Source organism: Zalophus californianus, chromosome 17 (assembly GCF_009762305.2).
Source record: "Zalophus californianus isolate mZalCal1 chromosome 17, mZalCal1.pri.v2, whole genome shotgun sequence".
Classification (NCBI taxonomy): domain Eukaryota; kingdom Metazoa; phylum Chordata; class Mammalia; order Carnivora; family Otariidae; genus Zalophus; species Zalophus californianus.
In genome coordinates this window covers 44042237-44061308 of record NC_045611.1, presented here as the reverse complement: position 1 = coordinate 44061308, position 19072 = coordinate 44042237, and the positions used below count along the sequence as shown (strand labels likewise).

Here is a 19072-nt window from a genome sequence, read left to right as displayed (position 1 = left end):
TCTGTGGTTCAGAAATTTAAATTGGCACAGCCTGGTTTTTGAGGTACCTTAAGCAACACCTAAGGCAGAAGCAGGGAGCTGTCCTCTTGGCAATCACTCTGTAAATCGGGAAAGGATCTAGGCTAGAGATAGACCTGGGAATTGCAGGTAGATGGCAATTAAAGTCACAAGAATAGATTAGAGGAGAATGTGTATAATGGGGAGAGTAAAAGGACCCAAGTTAGTGCCTTAAGGAACATTCTGTATTGGGGCACCTGGCTGACTCGGTCGGAAGAGCATGTGACTCTTAATCTCAGGGTTGTGAGTTCAAGCCCCATGTTGGGTGTAGACATTACTTAAAAAAAAAAAGAGGGGTGCCTGGGTGGCTCAGTCAGTTGAGCATCTGCCTTTGGCTCAGGTCATGATCCCAGGGTCCTGGGATCAAGCCCCGTGTCGGGCTCCCCACTCCGCGGGAAGGCTGCTTCTCCCTCTGCCTGCTGCTCCTCTAGCTTGTGTACATGCTCTCTCGTGTACGGGCTCGCTCTCTCTCTGACAAATAAGTAAATAAGTAATCTTTAAAAATAAAAGAGAGAGAGAGACAGCAACAGGAGTGATATTATGTGACTTCTGAGGCTGGGTCAGAAAAGGCCTTGCAGCTTTGCCTGGTTCTCTTAGAACATTCACTCTGTAGAAAGCCAGCTATCAGGTAAGAAGTCCAGCTACCCTGGGTACCTGGGTGGCTCTGTCAGTTGAGCCTTCAGCTCAGGTCTTTTTTTTTTTTTTCCAAGATTTTATTTATTTGAGAGAGAGAGAATGAGAGATAGAGAGTACGAGAGGGAAGAGGGTCAGAGGGAGAAGCAGACTCCCTGCTGAGCAGGGAGCCCGATGTGGGACTCGATCCCGGGACTCCAGGATCATGACCTGAGCCGAAGGCAGTCGCTTAACCAACTGAGCCACCCAGGCGCCCCAGCTCAGGTCTTGATCCCTGGGTCCTGGGATCGAGCCCGCATTGGGCTCCTTGCTCAGTGGGGAGGCTGCTTCTCCCTCTCCCTCTCCCCCTCCCCCTGCTTGTGCTCTCTTTTCTCTGTCAAATAAATAAAATATTTAAAAAAAAAAATAAGTCCCGCTACCCTGAGACTGCAATGCTGGAAGGCCATGTAGAGGTGCTCTGGTTTTAGTTCCTGCTGAGCTCCCAGCCAACAGCCAGCATCACTTTCAGCCAAGTTGCTGAGTCACTTTGGACAACCAGCCTAGTCAAGCCTTGAGAGGACTCCAATCCCAGCCAACTTCTGACTCAGACACATGAGAGATCCCAAGGTAAACCCTTCCTAAATTCTTGATCTACAAAAATGCGGGAAAAACAAAATGTCTGAGTTAAGTTGCGGAGGTTTCGATCATACTTAATCCAGCAATAGGTAACTGGAACACAGGTACATTAAGTACCTGTTGCTGCTAACAAATTAAAACCCAAATTTAACAGCTCAAAGCTCACTCATTTATTTAAGTAATCTCTACACCCAACATGCGGCTCGAATTCCTGACCCCGAGATCAAGAGATGCATGCAGTTCTGACCGAGTCAGCCAGGCACCCAGAAAATGTTACTGCTTAAAACATTTATTATCTCATTTTCTTTGGGTCAGGAATTCAGGAGTGGCATAACTGGGTGGTGTGGCTCAGGAGCTCTCATGGGGATGCAGTTGGTCAGGACTGCATTTATCTCAGGGCTTGACAAGGGTGGAGGATCAGCTTCCAAGCGGGCCCACTCCCAGGGCTGCTGACAGGGGGCCTCGATTCCTTGCAGACTCTTCGCAGACCTCCATTTCTCACCACATAGTCTTCCCTATAGGGCTGAGTGTCATCACAATATGGGCAGCTGGCTTCTCCCCAAGCAAGTGATCCCAATACAATGCCTTTTATGACTTGGTCTTAGAAGTCAACACTGTTACTTCTGCCATGCTTTATTCCTTAGAAGCGAGGCACTAAGTCCAGCCCACCACACTCAAGGGAAGGGCTGTTAAAAAGAGAAGTGTCAAAGAACATGGAACTTTTTTTTTTTTTTTTAAGATTTATTTGAGAGAGAGCACAAGCAGGGGCAGGGGTAGAGGAAGAGGGAGGAGCAGACTTCCCACCGAGCACAGAGCCCAACACAGGGGTCCAGGCAGGGCTCGATTCCAGGACCCCGAGACCATAACTCAAGCCGAAGTCAGATACTTAACTGACTGAACCACCCAAGCACCCCCTAACTTGGAACATATTTTAAAACCACCACAACAGGGGTTGCAAACTCAAGAGGCACATATGTACCTCTCCATGGAGGAACTCAAACAACACCCATAAAGTATATGTACCCGAAAATTGAACCTGTGTCTGACCTAGTTTCTGAATCTACCAATTTATAGAACATACAGGAATAGAAAAATATAGTAAAGGATACCAAGAGGTACAACCAGCAAATCAGACTGTAAGAAATCCCACCAGAAGCTTGAGAGGGAGGAGGAATGTGGCAGAATAAAAGACTTAGATATCAATCAAATACAGTGTGTGAACCCTGTCTGTGATGAAATTTGGAAGTTTTTGAGTTTGTGAGTGAGCAGCTAAGAAAGAATTCTTGAGATGTTTTTGGTGTAAAGAGGTGATATTACAGCATAGGGACAGGACCCATGCAAAAAGAACTGCACTGGGATTGTCTGATTATATACTTTTTATTTATTTTTTAAAAATATTTTATTTATTTATTTGACAGAGAGACAGCATAAGCAGGGGGAGCAGCAGAGGCAGAGGGAGAATCAGGCTCCCTGCTGAGGGACCCTGATGCCGGACTCGATCTTGGGACCCTGGGATCATGACCTGAGCCCACGAAGGCAGACGCTTAACCAACTGAGCCACCCAGGCGCCCTAATTATATACTTTTTAATTAGTGGGGTTTAGGGATAGCATAGGTCTCTAAGGAATTTGGAAGCAAGGCTTTCAGGGCCTTGAGGGGCTAGCTGCTGTTAAGATAAGGTTACCTTTAGGCTTTAAATTAAAACATAAACATTAAGGCATTAAGACAGCCATGAGTTTCTTGAGGAAGGTCACGCTCTGCATGTTTCAGGTATCTGTCCGTGGGCTACAAGCTGTAAGGAGACTTAATTTAATCTACATTTCTCTTACCTTTGTTTCCCTCATCATCTGGATTGTGATCTGAACAAACCAACAGGAAAAAGACATTTATGAGGGGTGCCTGGGTGGCTCAGTCCGTTAAGTGACCAACTTTTGATTTCGGCTCAGGTCAGGATCTCAGGATCATGAGATCCAGCCTTGAGTCCAGCTCCATGTGGAATCTGCTTGGGATTCTCTCTCTCTCCCTCTGCCTTTGCCCCTGCTCCCTGCTCATGCTCTCTCTCAAAACAAATAAAATCTTGGGCACCTGGGTGGCTCACTTGGTTAAGTGTCTGCCTTCAGCTCAGGTCTTGATCCCAGTGTCCTAGGATCGAGTCCCGCATGGGCCCCCCTGCTCAGCAAGGAGTCTCTTCTCCCTCTGCCCCTGGCTTGTGCTCTCTCTCTCACATTGTCTCTCTCAAATAAATAAAATCTTAAAAAAAAAAAGACATTTATGAAACACCCGGAGACTTCTGAATACTGACCTATATTAGATGTTAAAGAATTATTGCATTTTTTTAGGTGTGATTGAAACTATCGTTTAGAGATACGTACAGAAACATTTCCAAATGAGACGATATATTGCCCGAGATTTGCTTTAAAATAATGGAAGAGGAGAAGAGGAAGCAGAATAAATAAAACACGATTGGCCATATGTTTGACAACTACAGAAGCTGGGTGATGGGTACTTGGGAAATTCTTAACTATTCTAATTTAAAATTCTCTTAATACGTTGGGGAAAAAAGATTTAACTGTTTAGAAGACAGAAAAGAGGAAAAAGGGGATATTTTTTCATTTAAGATGTGAGCGCCTTCACCCGGCTTGACTGCCGACCACAAGCCTAGAGAGTGAATGACCGGTGGAGATGCAGGAAAGCCGAAAGGAAGGAAGACGGCCCAGCCAGCTCCAGGCCACAAAGTGACCTCGTCTGGGTTCTTCGAAGAGCCCCGAAAGTCCGCTCTGCCGCCCCCGCCAAGACGTCGGTTCCCACCCTCTATTCAACTCTGACGGCAGGCCGGCAGCCATCCACGCCTGCGCAACATCGCCCTCCGCGGAGGAGCCCAAATCCCTTCACCCCACAATTCCCCGCGACCTCCGCTTGAGCTTCCGTTGAGCAAAACGAGGGGGGGTTGTCGCATGGTTTTCTGGGAAATGCAGTTCGCGTGCCAGGCTGGAGCCACCGCCCAACGCCAGCGAGACTCCGCGCTTCACGAGGCCCTGCGCGCTGTTCGCTGAGCAGTGCGCTGCTGCCCCCACGTGGCGGCTGGTGGTTATTGCACGCGTCTGGGCCGCCTGAGGTTGCAGAGACGTGGGAAACTAGCGTCGTCGATCTTGGAATCTCTGGGAATCGCCTCTCGAGACGGTGACTCACCCCAGATGTGCAAACTTGGGGTGAGGTAAGAAATTAGGGTGAAGAAATTAGGGGCAGGTCCCTCTGTGAGGCTTAAATAAAGCCAGCATTACTATTGTTGGCTGTGTGTAGTCGTTACTGTACCTACTAGTAATATTTACTGAGTAGGCATTTACCTATGTGCCTGGAGCTGGTTCTGATTTAAGCGCTTACTATGTATTAGCTCATTTAATGCTTACAACAGTCATTTAGGGGGAAGTGCTGTCATTACCCCCGATTTATAGGAATGAAACTGAAACCCGGAGAGAAGGAATACTTGTTCAGTCCCCCAGGGGCCGCATGACAGAGCTGGGGTTTGAACCCAGGCTGCCTGGCTTCCAAGTCTGTGCTTTTCCTCAGTAAAGTTACACCACCTCTCTTAACCTACTGAATAATCCCGTTTCTAATTGGCACATGAATCAACTCCAGCAAGCCATTAAGCATGTTCAGTTACTGATTCAGCTCAGCTCCAAGACAAAGGTTGCATTCAGCCTAAGTTTGTTTTTTTTTTTTTTAAAGATTGTATTTATTTATTGGACAGAGAGAGAGACAGCGAGAGCAGGAACACAAGCAGGGGGAGTGGGAGAGGGAGAAGCAGGCTTCCCGCGGAGCAGGGAGCCCGATGCGGGGCTCGATTCCAGGACTCTGGGATCATGATCTGAGCCGAAGGCAGACGCTTAACGACTGAGCCACCCAGGCCCCCCCGCATTCAGCCTTTGTGTTTAGCAAAGGGATCAAGTTCCTGATGGGCATGAATCACCAAAGGGATGATTTCAGGCCTACAGAGCCCTGTCCCTTCTTGTTCAGTTGATTCCTGTTCAAATGTCTCTATCCCAGCACCACTAGCCGATGTACTGATTTTGTTCTTCTTCCCCCACTGCCGGCAACCTGATTCATAATTATCACAGTGGAAAAAAAGATAAGAGACAATCTGTCTGCCTTTACCTCCCAGGCAAGGACTGTGTCCACTTCATGAACGTGTCCCCAATATGAGGCCTGACATACAGTGGGGGCGCTCAAAAACTGTAGACAGTGTTGGATATTTACTGTCTTCCATCTGCAATGACCTGAGAACTTATGAAATCAAGGTTCATGGACTCTGGCTGAACTTAAATTGGTAGGTGCTGGTTGGGAAGTTGGGGGACCTCCCCTCTAAGGCTCCTCAGTCTGACACTGTAAAGGCCTAAGCCTTGGGATCTTTTTCTAAAGTAACCAGTTATTTTGTTGTTTTTATACATTGACAGTTTCAGTAGATGTACAGGGGCGTATCTATCACCGTGGGTGTCTGATGTGAATCTCAGTGTTTCCTGTGTGTATGTGTGGCTTCCCCGTGTGTGAGAGAGAATCTGTGAGTCACCCCAGGAAAAACTTCAAGGAGCGAATGAGGGGCTTCTGCACATGCGCAGTGTGACCCAAGTTCCCCAGAATGCAGGGACTGCATGCGTACAAGTCATACCTGAGGGCACAATGTACTTTGCCCAGCTTGACAACGCTTAGGGGCTCCATGCTACTTCCAATCTTTTTTTAATACATTTTTTAAAGATTTTCTTTATTTGACAGAGAGAGACACAGCGAGAGAGGGAACACAAGCAGGGGGAGTGGGAGAGGGAGAAGCAGGCTTCCCGCAGAGCAGGGAGCCCGATGCGGGTTCGATCCCAAGACCCCGGGATCACGACTTGTGCCAAAGGCAGACGCTTAACAACTGAGCCACCCAGGCGCCCCTACTTCTAGTCTTTTGATTTCTTTTTAAAAGTATTATTAAGCGAACAGGTAAGGTCTCCCACCCACAGGAACTGTGGTGGAACAACTTATTGACCCCCAATATCCCTTCTCCCCTGCTTCTGTAGTATAGGAACTTCTGATATTTGGCTAGGAACATGGCTGCCCAGAATAAAAACTACATTTCCCAGTCTCCTTTGCAACTACATGTGGCCATGAGACAAAATTCTGGTCAATGAAAGAGAAACAAGTTTTGAGTTGCACATATTCCTTAAAGGCAAGAGGTAGCCTTCCCCTCCCCTCTCCCTGGTGCCTGGAGCTGATGATGTGGCAATCGTGAGGAGAAGGGACAGCAATAAGATACATGTACGGAGACTGGCCACTGACAGAGAGAGATCACCATACCAGCTCTTGGTGATTACATGAGACTTTACATGAGAAATAAACTACCTTGTTTAAGCCACTATTATTTTGGGTCCCTTTGTTAAGCAGCAAAAACATTACAGTAACTAATAAAGGACAAAGAACAGTCTCATGGGCCCCCAGCTATGAGCTAAGGAATATTGCCTTATCCTGCCCAGCCTCTTCTTTACCCAGCCTCCTCTTTCACCCTCACCCACCCAGCCACCGCCCACCCCTCCAGTAATCATCAAGTCCTCCAACACCTCCCAGGTTTCCCGCAAATTTATTGCATGAGTCTCAAAAGTCAATGGCAAGGTGAATAAAATAAAAGTGGGCTCAGGGAAGAGGGCCATGGGCACACACAGGGAGGGGCAATGAGTAGGCGAATTAGTTGGAGCAGGGGGATGCCTTTCCTTGGGTGTCACATCTCATCCAACCCATAGTCTTCCTCAGGGAAGTCCCCCACTGTCACCACTGATGGCTTGACGAAGGCGCCGTACTTGGCCTGGCATTCGAAGTAGCGTTTCCCATTCACACTGCAGGGCATGATGGGGGAGGCAGTGGTCAGAAAGGGCCCCAACACGGCTCCCACCCCAGATGCTCACCCAACATGCACTTCCACGTATAAGCACACATATGCACACTCAGACACAGGCCCAGACACACACACAGATGCCCAAATAGGATTGCTTATTACCTGCCATCATTTTTCCCTAGTGGCTCATCATAGCGGACGCCAACCCAGTAGCCAGGCTTGAAATCTGTGAGTCCTGCCCAGGAAAGAAAGCCCAATGAAACCTCTGGATGCAGCTCACCCCAGATTTATTCCCACCCACTGAGTACAAAGCCTATCCTGGCAAAAACCTCTGCTTGCTACCACCCAGGGCCACCTCCATCTCCTGCCCAGACTAATATCATAGCCCCCTTCACTGGTCTCACTGTTCCTAACCCGGATCCCCTATTTACTCAACACCCCCAGCTGGAGGAGTCTGTACAAATTTAAAGTAAATAGCACGGCTACCTTGCCCCAAATTCCTCAAAGGCCGCCCATCCCACTTGGCATAAAATCCACAATGCTTATGATCAAATGACAAGGGTGCTGAGACTATACAAGGAGGAAAGAATAGTCTTTTCAACAAATAGTTCTGGGACAACTAGATATCCACACACAAGAGAAGAAAGTTGGACTCATCTCACGTCACACACACAAATTAACTCAAAATGGGTCTAAGACCATTGCGCAAAACATAACACTATAAAACTCTTAGAAGAAAATACAGGAGTAAACCTTTATATTAGGCACTGGTTTCTTAGATATAATACCAAAAGTATAGGCAAGAACAAAAAATAAATTGGATTTCATAAAAATTTTAAGATGTTCTGCTTCAAAGGACGCTATCAAGAAAGTAAAAAGACAACCAACCTACAGAATGGGAGGGGAAAAAAAAAGAATGGGAGAGAATATTTGCGAATCATATATTTGATAAGAGAATTGTATCTAGAATATATAAAGAATCCTTACAACTTATGGGCTGCATTGTGCCTGCCAAAATTCACATGATGATGTCCTAACCCTCACTACTTCAGAATGTGACTGTATTTGGAGACAGGGCTTTTAAAAAGGTGATTAAGTTAAAATGAAGCCACTAGGGTGGGATATAATCCAATCTAATTGGTGTCTTTATAAAAGGAGGAAATCTGGACACCCAAAGAGACACCGGGGACGTGCCCGCACACAGAGGGAAAACCATGTGAGGCCCCAGCAAGAAGGCAGCCATCTCAAGCCAAGCAGGCCTCGGAAGAAACCAAACCCGCCAAGGCCTTGATCTTGGGACTGCCAACTTCCAAAACGCAGAGAAATACATTTTTGTCATTTAAGCCATCCGGTGTGTGATTCCTTGGTTAAGGCCGCCTCATAAAACTAATACACAACAACAACTAAACAACCCAGTTAAAAAATGGGTGAAGGATCTGGATAGACGGTTCTCTAAGTAAAATATACAAATGGCTCATGAAAAGATGGTCAATCTCATTAGCCATCAAAGGAATGCAAATCAAACCCCCAATGCTGTCCCACGTCGTACACACTAAAATGGCTATAATTAAAAAGACAGATAATAAGTGTGTTGGCGAGGATGTGGGGAAGGTGGAGCCCTCATACACCGCTGGTGTGCCCATGACATGGCGTAAGCTCCTCCAAAGTTAGAGTGACCATGTGGCCTAGCAATGCCACTCCTACGTGCCAAATATGAAAATCCGTGTCTACACAAAAACTTATACAAGAATGTCCACAGCAGTATTATTCATAACAGACAAGCCGCGGAAAGGACCCAAACATCCATCAACTGATGAACGAATCCGTAAGATGTGGTGTAGCCGATCAATGCGGAATTAGTCGGCCATAAAGAGAAACAAAGCACTGACTCGTATTACAACACGGATGAACCTCGAGAACTCAGTGAAACAAGCCAGTCACAGAAGACCACATCTTACAGGATTCCATTTATATGAAATGTCCAAAACAGTCTACAGAGACAACATTGATTAATGGCTGCCCCGGACTGGGGGAGTCGAGGTTTCAGAAATGGGGAGTGGCTGCTAATGCTTATGGAGTTTCTTTCTGGCGAGATGAGAATGTTCTAAAATTGACTGTGGTGATGGCTGCACAATTCTGTAAACATACTTAAGACCAATGAACTGTATGCTTTAAGTTTTATGGTATGTGAATTATATCTCAATAAAGCTGTTATAAAAAAAACGACCTGGGGCGCCTGCCTTGGCTCAGTCGGTTAAGTGTCTGCCTTCGGCTCAGGTCATGATCCCAGGGTCCTGGGATCGAGTCCCACGTTCGGGCTCCTGCTCAGCGGGAAGCCTGCTTCTCCCTCTACCCCTTCCCCTGCTCACGCTCGCTTTCTCTAATAAAGAAGTAAAATCTTTAAAAAAAAATTAAAAAAAAAAAACCCATAAACACCCAACTGCTCTCCACTGTCTTTGAGGCCCTGCATGGTCCGGCCTCACTCCTGCCCGGACCTTACCTCTTACCTCTCCCCTCACTTCCTTCCCAAGAGCCACGAGCCTCCCTCCCTGGCTTCCTTCCTCTGCCTCAGACAGGCCCTGCTGTTCTTGCTCCCGGCCTTTGCACTCCCTGTGCCCTCTGGCTGGAGCACCCTTTCCTTCATGCAGTCCCTCCCCCAGGAAGCCTCTGGGATCACTCTCGAGGACGGGTCTGGCACTGCCTCTCAGCTCACACAGGCCCCCGAAGCTTGCCTCCTCCCCGCCCTCATCACCTTGGCCCGTGCCTTCCCCATCTCCGCTCGGGCACGGCGCCCCGTGCTTTCACCTCAGAACTGACCCCTCCGGCCTCCACCTCCTCCATCACAGTGCACGCTGTTCTACCTCTGCGTCCCACTGCCCTGCCATGGACACTCTGGGCCGTCACTGTCATTGCTGGGTCTGTCTCTCCTGCTGGACTGGGATCTCCTCGAGGGCTGGGTTGCCAGCACTGCCCACCTCAGGGCCGAGCAGAAAGCCTCCGTGGGCCACGTACCTACATACATGACGGTGCCCCGGCGAGGGGGCTGCCCGGGCGCCCGTACTTCACAGCGGCTGCCCACGGGGATGGCGCGGGCCTGGGTCTTCTCCTCGTTCAGGCGCTGGGTGGCCTCGGCCTCCTGCTGTGCTCGCTCCTCCTCGTTGTAACGGCCCAGCTTGCTGCGCTTCAGGAAGGAGCGGACTGAGTCTGAGGGTGGGGTGGGGGACAAGGCTTAGACGTGGTTTCCCTGGTGTGGCCTCTGGCCTAAGGGGATCACCTTCCACCCACACAGGGCCAACATCCAGAGAGAAACTCTTCTGGGTGTTGGAGGGCTGCCACCCAAGCCCCGAGTCTCCCACTTACAGCCCTGGCTTCTCCCCAGGACTCCTGGGGCCTCTCCACAATCCAGAAACTAAAAGGAAGGTGCCTGCCTCCAGTCCTCCCATTGCCCCATCTTCCGACATCCCTTCAGTGTCGAATTGCCTCCATCCAGCCTCTCATCCTGCCCACTACACGTTCTGATCTGTTTTGCTCATGCCCCCATGGGACGCTAACTACCCCCCACCCCAGACTTCCCTCTCATGCCCCTGTCTGCTGACCCGCGCTCCCTCACACCTCCCCCATGCACGCCCCACACCCTGTGCCCCCACAAGCCCTATCTGTCCACACACCAACCTCATGCCATGGCCTCCACTTGCCATGTCTGTCTGTCCCCACTGCCCACACCACCGACCCCCCCACAGGGTCCCTGTCTGCCCCCGACCTCTGTCCGCCCGCACAGATGCCTTCTGGCCCCCAATGCCCCCACCCGTCCCTCTGTGCCTGTACCTTGCCTCTGGTCATAGGCTTCCTGTGAGATCTGGTATTTCTCCACCTTGGACACATCTTCATACTCCCCAAGGCGGGCACCACTGTGGTCAATGACCTGTAGTGAGGGGAGGGAGGTCAGTGGGGAGCAGGGTGCAGAAATGTCTTTAGCCCTTTTCAGGAACAGCAGGGACACCATGGCGGCTGGGGAGGCGAGCCAGGGGAAGCTGGGAGACACAACAGATCACTGCAGACTTTGGCTTTTACCCAGACTGAGCTGCAGCCAGGGAGGCTCTGAGCCAGGAGTGCCCTGACCTGACTCAGGGCCTCACAGGCTCCTTCTGGCTGCAGGTGGGGAGCAGACTGCAGCCTGCCCCCACGCCCCCCCCCCCCCCCCCCCCCCCCGGGAAGGGCTGCTGTGGAGTCCAGGAGTGAGATGGAGGCTGGGACAGGGCAGGCGCAGTGGGGCAGAAGAGTGTAGACTCGAGAGAGATTCCGGAGGTGGAGTCCACAGGGTTTGCACACAGACTGGATATAAGTGTGAGGAAAAGAGAGGGGTCAGCAAAGACTCTCAGGTGTTTGGCCCGAGCCACTGGGGTAACACAGCAAAACAGAAACGGCCCTTTTCTCTGGCCAGGATCGCTAAGAATTTCTACTTTCTGTATTAAGGATCTTGTAAATTTGAGGTGGCTATTATTTTAGGCAACAAATATAGATTAATATATTTTATATATATACTTAAAAATTGTTTTTAAGTAATCTGTGTGCCTAACATGGGGCTTGAACTCACAACCCTGAGAGCAAGAGTCACATGTTCTACCGACTGAGCCAGTCAGGCACTTCAAATACAGGGAATATTTATAAACAGGAAAAGAATTTAAAACAAACAAAAAAAATTCCCCAGAGGCTGCACCTCTAGGAAACCTTCCTCAACTGGCCTCAAAAGTGAGAGGCCTGTCGACACCTGAATCCATGTGTGAAAACCTCCTGTTTGAGGACGCCACGACCCGTGCCTGGCCCACCAGCATCTGGGGCTGAGGCTGCCCACTTGTCAGACCAAAGTCTCAGTCCTGGGGGCGCGGTACTATCCTGACCCACGCCCACTATGATCCAGGCCCCACTGCACCACCTGGACTATGGAAGAAGCCGCCTCCCCAGTCTCCCTACTCCTCTGGTCTTCTGCAGTCTGCTCCCCACACACAGTCAAAGGGAGCCTGTGAACACCTGAGCCAGACCAGGACTGTCCTGGCCCAGAGCCCTCCCCTGGCTCCCACTTCTGTCTGCCAGAGGAGAGGCCACTCCTCAGTCCCTGTCCTTAACTGTGCTCCTTTCCACCTCAGTGTCTGCACACATGCTGTGCCCTTTTCCTGGAGTATTCTTTTCCTTTCCTCAGTTAACTCTTCCTGTTTTTCAGGTCTCTGCTCAGGCATCACCTCTTCCAGGAAGTCCTCCCAGACCTCACTGATAGGTCAGGTTCCCCCAGTATCAGTGCTCCCAGCTCTGTGAGCTCTTCCTATATGGCTCTCGTGTCTCTGACATTTCATATTTGTTCCTGTGAATGTTTAGCTAACATCTACCTCACACACTGGACAGAGCTAAAACAGAGACCTGGTCAGACCTGGCTCACAGTTATACCCCTAGCATAACACAGATGCTCAATGAACACTTAAAAGGTAACAAAGAACCAGTTCTCTGAGCACAGTGACTTCCAGAGTCATGCAGATTGAGCTGAAAATTCTAACTATAGTTCATCCTTAGGAAAGTAAATTCCATCCTGAAGCTAAGTTTTATCTTGTGCAAAATGGGGTTAATCACACCATCTTCCAAGTCTTATTTTAGGGATTCAGGTCAGTATCCAACAATGATTCACTGAGCATCCTCTCTGTAGTAGGCATTATTCCAGGTGCTGGGGGAAATGCACAGTATGTCACAGGGTGCTAGGAGCTAAGGACAAAAACCAAGTAAAGTGGAAAAGAGAGGAGATTTAAATTTTATACTAAGGTCAGTGAAGGCTTCACACCCTCCAAGTGTGTGAGGAAGGGTGGAGTGAGCCATGTGAAGCCATATGAAAAAGAACCATGCAGGCTCAGGGTATATAGCACTTGCAAAAGCCCTGAGGTGGAGGTCACCTGGGACGCTGGGATACCTGAAGAGTAAGGGGAGGACACAGGATGACGTGAGTTGATGCATGCAGAGGTCCTCTGTGTTCCGACTTCTCCCAACGCATCCAAGTCTCATCACTCACCCTGACCCACCTCAAACTATGCCTCTGTACCCTGTTCCCTCCTCCTGGCATGCTCCTCCCACCCCTTATCCTAAGTTGCCCTTTCCTCATCCTTCGGGTCTCAGCTCAGGCATCCCACCCCCCCAGGGAGCCTCTTCTGATATTTCCAGGAGGAGTCAAGTACCCCTCTGGGGGCTCCCCATTCCCTGGGCTTTTCCCAGCCCAGTTCAGACTACTTTGGCTGTCACTGTCCAGTGATGGTTCTGTCTCTCTCCCTGCTGGACTGGGGGCTCCACGAGAGGAGGGCCTATCTCGGTTATCACACAGAACAATGTACAGCAAGTATTCAATAAATAAATGAATGGAGGGGAGGTCTCACGTGGACGCGGCAGCCGTCGTCTACGGGGTACGAGCCCAGCAGTGCATCCTCCTGATCCAGCTTGCTGTACAACTTGTCGTCAGGTCCATACAGCTCCAGTTCCATGCAAGAAGCAGGACTGCCCACCACCAGCTCTAGTTTACACTGCGCGGGGAGCAGCCGATGGAAGGCTGTTAGCGGCCCCACCCTCTGCCCTGAGGCTCCACCCCCTTTTTTTAAGGTATGTATATTTATATATTTTCATATTTTTTAAAGTAAACCCTACGCCCAGCGCGGCGCTCGAACTCACGAACGGAGATGAAGAATCGCAAGCTCTACCAGGAGAGCCAGCCAGGCGCCCCTAAGCTCCGCCCCTTGTAACAATCATCCCATCCTTGCTCCTCCAAGAAACCCACCATTTAGGACCCACCTGGTTATCCCTGGCCACGCCCTATGCAACCTCTGATTTCCCCTGGCTTCGCCCCCAATTTCTGGAACCTCAAGTTCCCTCTGGGCCCGCCCCTCCGGGGCCCAGTCCCCAGTCTGTTCAACCTCAGTTGATCCCTGGCCCCACCCCGCGTTCGGGAAGACCCTCCATTTCTCCTTTGCCCCGCCCCCTCAACCCCCACGCCCCGCCCTCCGAACCCCGCCCCCACGGCCACACCTTGAACTCAGCGATGGTGAGGCTGCGACTGTACCGCTTTTCAGAGCGGAAGCTGTTGAGAGAGCTGCTGATGAAAACGGTCACTGTGGGCGCCGACAAGCCCGTCACCTCCATCTCGCCGCGCCCTGCCGGGGTCCGCAGCCCGGTCAGTCGCCTCACGCCAGCTCCGCAGCCGCCGCCGCCGCGTCTGGGATATCAGCCCCGCCCCTGCTCCCGACCTGGCCAATCCATGCTCTCCCACAAGCAGGGTCCGCCAATCGCCGCCGTCTCTTTTCCACGCCAGGAAGCGGGCTCTCCCGTACTCTTGGGTAGGCCCAGCCAATCCTGAGAGGCCTTCCATGGTGCATCGTTCTTCCAATAGCCGCCCGGGAAACTGCCCGGGCGAGCGAAGGCTGAAGCCCACAGGAAGGACTGGCAAGAGTTACCTCGTCCGCGCATGTGCACTAGCCTTCAGCCAGCAAAAAGCAATGGCTTCATTTATGCTCCCGGCCTTGCATATTACGTAAAGCATCGTATTCCTTATTCCTGGCTCTCGTACCATGCTATTCTACAAACGGGGGAAGCGAGGCTCGGAAGTTGGAAACAATTACCGCAGGATATAAAAAAAAACTGAAGCAAGTTATTAGTCGAACCTCGGCGCAGAGAGCCGAGAACAAAGCCCCAGGGAGACAGTACGTGTGCGTAGCTCCGCCCCTCCTTTGGCGAAGCAACTAGGCTTTCTTGACCCTTCCCGCGACCGGTCGCGCGGCGGAGCAAGTGCGGAAGGCTTGCTTGGCGGGCAGTGTGTAGCTATGGAACCAGACGGGACCTACGAGCCGGGTTTCGTGGGTATTCGATTCTGCCAAGAATGGTGAGGCTGGGCCTGCGAGTGTGTAAGGGAAGCAAGTAATGGCCCCAGGACTGACCTCTGACTTCTCCCTCCCACAGTAACAACATGCTTTACCCCAAGGAGGACAAGGAGAACCGCATTCTGCTCTACGCGGTGAGCACGAGCCTGCGGAGTGCCCGGGTCTTCCCAGAACGGTCCACCTGTTCCCAGTGTGGCCCCAAGCTACTCCACGTGACCCTTACTCCTTTTTACGCCTCCTACGCCTTTTGGTCTCGCCTCCTATCCCCCGAGTGAACCCTACTCTCGTCTTGCCCATCCCCGAAGTGATTCTCAATATACCCCGTTATCCCAACTTCGAGACTCCACGCTCTAGTCATTCCCTCCAGGGAAGACTCAGCCTTCCCTTCCAGTCGCTTCCCCGATCTCTCCATGACCCCCTTCCCGCCACACTCGCCCTCTCGTAGTGCCGGAATTGTGATTACCAGCAGGAAGCCGACAACAGCTGCATCTATGTCAACAAGATCACGCACGAAGTGGAGTGAGTGGCAGCACTAGAGCCGGGGGACGGGGTTGTTGGCTGGGGGGCCTGGTCTGGGCATAATTATTCACCTTCTATTCCCTCAGCGAACTGACCCAGATTATCGCTGACGTGTCCCAGGACCCCACGTTGCCGCGGACCGAGGACCACCCGTGCCAAAAGTGAGAGCGCGCTGTTGGTATTGGGGATGGAGAGTGGCTCGTTCTCACTGGGTGAAGGGAGGAAGGAAGGGTATAGTTGGCTGAGGGGCTGACTGTCCTCCCAGGTGTGGCCACAAGGAGGCGGTGTTCTTCCAGTCACATAGTGCCCGGGCCGAGGTGAGCGGCAGGAGGAAGGCTTTCTGCGTGTCCCAGGGTTGGTCCTCCCTGGGGGCAGGGATACCAATACTGGGGGGGGGGGGACCCTTACCAGTGGGGAAGGCCCCTTTGCCTATTATTTTGGGGTGTGGCTCTGCTGGATGGAGGTTGTGTGTTGTACACTTCCGTGGGGTGCCGACCCTAACCATGCACCCTTTCTGCCAGGACGCCATGCGCTTGTACTATGTGTGCACGGCCCCACACTGTGGCCACCGCTGGACCGAGTGAACTGTCCGCTCCTGTGTGTAATAAATTCTGTGTTTTGTGCGTGCATTCCCTGCGTTTATTTGCCTCTTGTGGGTTGTGTGGGATGCACATTCTCAAGCAGCGCGATGTAGGGCGCGGTGCTGCACGTAGGCGTCCGGCCTCGAGCAGGTGAAGCCACAGTCCTCACACACATGCAGCTTCTCACGGCGCTCACGATAAGCGTAGCTGGCCGGCTGCCCATGCACCTTGGCAAGATGAGCTTCAAGTGAGCAGCGCTGTGTAAATGCTTTCCCGCAAGCTCCACAGCGGAATGGCCGGATCCCTGTGCAAAAGGGCAGAGGGGGGAGAGGACAGACAGGGCAATGGCCTCCAAACCAAAGCCTCTCCACCTTGCCCTCCATGAGCATTCCCGCATTCCTACTCCGAGTTGTGCAGACTCTGCCTGTGTCCCACCATGTGCTACCTCCACCCGTGCAAACATGGGCCAGACACCTGTGTTCCCCACCTGCTCATCAGGATATTCCTTCTCCAGGAGGAGGAGGGAGGCTTTTCCTTGCGCCCTTCCATCTAGGACCTGAATCCTGTAGCCACTACTGTCTTCACACTGCACCCCTCAGCAGGCCTCCACCCTGGCACCACCTTAACACCCACTGGCTGGGATCTTAAGTAGGTTTTCCAAGCCACCTGATGGCTGAGTCTTCACCCCATGAACACAAACACTGGAACATCCTGGGCACCTCTCTCCCATTTCATTCCAGACTTTCCTGGGGCCCAGCCGCCCTTCCCTGCCCCTGCCCCTCCTCACCGGTGTGAGTCCTCATGTGGCGCTTGAGGTCGAAGGCATCGTGAAAGCCCTTGCCACAACAGTGGCACACGTGGCGGCGCGCAGGGCTGTGGCACTTGAGGTGTCGTGTCAGCATGCGCTGCAGAGGGAAGGCCTTGGGGCAGAGCGGGCAGCCAAGTGTCCCCGGGCCCCTGGGAGTGGAGGCCAGCCTGCCCTGCATGGGCTGTGGGAGGGACATGGGAGTTAGACGCCCTGGGCCGGAGCAAATAGAATACCTAGAGTCAGGAACCAAGGAGGGCTGGGAAGGCTGCTATTCGTGTGTGCAAAGGCCTTCCCTGACCCTTCCCCATTGCCTTCACCTTGCTCTGTATTTCCCCATAGCACATCTTCCAATGTAACATAGATTTTTCTAATTTTATCGTCTATCCCTGTAGCCCCCACCAGATCATAAGCTCCAGGAAGGAGAGAATTTTTGTCTTATTCCTGGTAAATATCCACTGTCTAGAACACTTCCTGGCTTTCAACTAATACTGAAATAATCCCGGTCATATTTCTATTCCGGCTAGTGTTTTCCTTCTTCCAGGGCATGCACAGCTGAATATCCCTTCTGAGAACCCCCAGTCTTCCCGTCCTGCTCCTGTCACCTTTTCTGATCTGACATATAGCAAATCGCCAGGGGCGCCTGGGTGGCTCAGTCGTTAAGCGTCTGCCTTCGGCTCAGGTCATGGTCCCAGGGTCCTGGGATAGAGCCCCGCATCGGGCTCCCTGCTCGGCGTGAAGCCTGCTCTTCCCTCTCCCACTCCCCCTGCTTGTGTTCCCTCTCTCGCTGTGTCTCTCTCTGTCAAATAAATAAATAAATTAATTAATTAATTAATTAATAAAACCTTAAAAAAGGAAATCGCCATCCACTTGGCTTGAATCTTGTTCTGCCCCACTGGACAGAGGGATCTCGGGATAGGAAATGTGACTGCCCACCCTAGGGAAATGGTGCCTGGGATGAAGCCTAACAGTGAGCTCTACTAAGAAAGGAAAGGCGGGCGCCTGGGTGGCTCAGTCGTTGGGCGCCTGCCTTCGGCTCAGGTCATGATCCCGGGTTCCTGGGATCGAGTCCCGTATCGGGCTCCCTGCTCGGCGGGAAGCCTGCTTCTCCCTCTCCCACTCCCGCTGCTTGTGTTCCTGCTCTCACTATCTCTCTCTCTGTCAAATAAATACAATCTTTTTAAAAAAAAAGAAAGGAAAGGCACTCCCAGCAGAGAGAACAATAGGTGGAAAGGTCCTGAGGCTGGAGGGGCGTGTGCAATGGGCTCGGGAAGTAAAGGGCAGTCAGGTTATGTTGAGGCTGAGAGCGGGCAGAGATGAAACTGAGCAGGGTCTTGTGGTCCAGCTGCAGACTCACCGCTACCCAAGAGTCTCCGAAGCCAGAAGACTGGTGTGCTGGAGGGCCCTGCTGGTTGCTGCAGTCTGAGGAGAGAAGCCAGACGGTGATGCTTTGTGTCTCACCTACCCCTCACCTCCAGGCCCAATGAGGGGCCCACCTGGGACATAGGCATCTCCCCGGAGCTGATCAGGCAGGTGGCCCCAGTTGGGTGGCTGTGAACGCTGACTCCTGACCAGGAAGGCACGGGGCATCACCTCCAGGAATGGTGAGATGGCCCCACACAGACGACTGCTTCTTCCACCTGCAGTCACACCTCAGCCCCAGGATGACTAGAGGGGGAAGGGAGGGAGAGAGGGGGGAGCCCTGGAGGAGCCTCATTCTCTCCATGCAAATTTTGTGACCAGCCCAGGGAGCCGACTTAGCTGGCTCAGTTACCTCTGCCTCCGAACCCACCATTCCTCCCCCTTCTCCTACACCAGGTTCCTGAGGGCACTCTCCAGCCACCAGGGGCGGCCAAGTGCTAGGACCCCCAAGAACGTCAAGCAAGGGCAAGATTAAAGCCTAGACAGCTCCTGGGAGTGGGAAAAAAGAAAGAGAGACTGCAGGGAAGCTGTCTTCTCAAAGTAGCAGGGCTAAAGACCTGAGGGTCTGTTTGCCAGGCAAATCCGTTACCAACCGGACATCCAACAGCCTGTTTGGTTATTCAAATCACAGCAGCTGTCTGAGGAAGTGGGGGTGAGGAGTGGGTGTGATTGCTTGCTCC

At 51.7% G+C, this 19072-nt stretch overlaps 3 protein-coding genes across 4 annotated transcripts; 1 reads left to right on the top strand and 2 right to left on the bottom strand.

Moving 5' to 3' along the window:
* Nucleotides 1-6898: 6898 nt before the first annotated feature.
* Nucleotides 6899-14420, bottom strand: TBCB (tubulin folding cofactor B). Of its 2 annotated transcripts, none has more exons than XM_027617939.2 (6): nt 14218-14420; nt 13575-13718; nt 10993-11089; nt 10180-10371; nt 7330-7402; nt 6899-7168 (listed from the first exon to the last, which is right to left on the bottom strand). In XM_027617939.2, exons 1-6 carry the CDS (start codon nt 14329-14331, stop codon nt 7054-7056), a joined length of 735 nt encoding a protein of 244 aa, XP_027473740.1. In that variant the 5' UTR covers nt 14332-14420; the 3' UTR covers nt 6899-7053. The 2 variants fall into 2 exon arrangements, with proteins under 2 accessions (XP_027473740.1, XP_027473741.1); XM_027617940.1 differs by lacking the exon at nt 14218-14420 and adding an exon at nt 13984-14165.
* A 254-nt stretch (nt 14421-14674) lies between these two features.
* Nucleotides 14675-16213, top strand: POLR2I (RNA polymerase II subunit I). The gene is made up of 6 exons (XM_027617964.2): nt 14675-15067; nt 15145-15199; nt 15511-15584; nt 15671-15745; nt 15850-15901; nt 16106-16213. Exons 1-6 carry the CDS (start codon nt 15009-15011, stop codon nt 16166-16168), a joined length of 378 nt encoding a protein of 125 aa, XP_027473765.1. The 5' UTR covers nt 14675-15008; the 3' UTR covers nt 16169-16213.
* A 47-nt stretch (nt 16214-16260) lies between these two features.
* On the bottom strand, nt 16261-18729 carry OVOL3 (ovo like zinc finger 3). The gene is made up of 4 exons (XM_027617950.1): nt 18467-18729; nt 18328-18392; nt 16953-17154; nt 16261-16469 (listed from the first exon to the last, which is right to left on the bottom strand). Exons 1-4 carry the CDS (start codon nt 18558-18560, stop codon nt 16261-16263), a joined length of 570 nt encoding a protein of 189 aa, XP_027473751.1. The 5' UTR covers nt 18561-18729.
* Nucleotides 18730-19072: the final 343 nt, after the last annotated feature.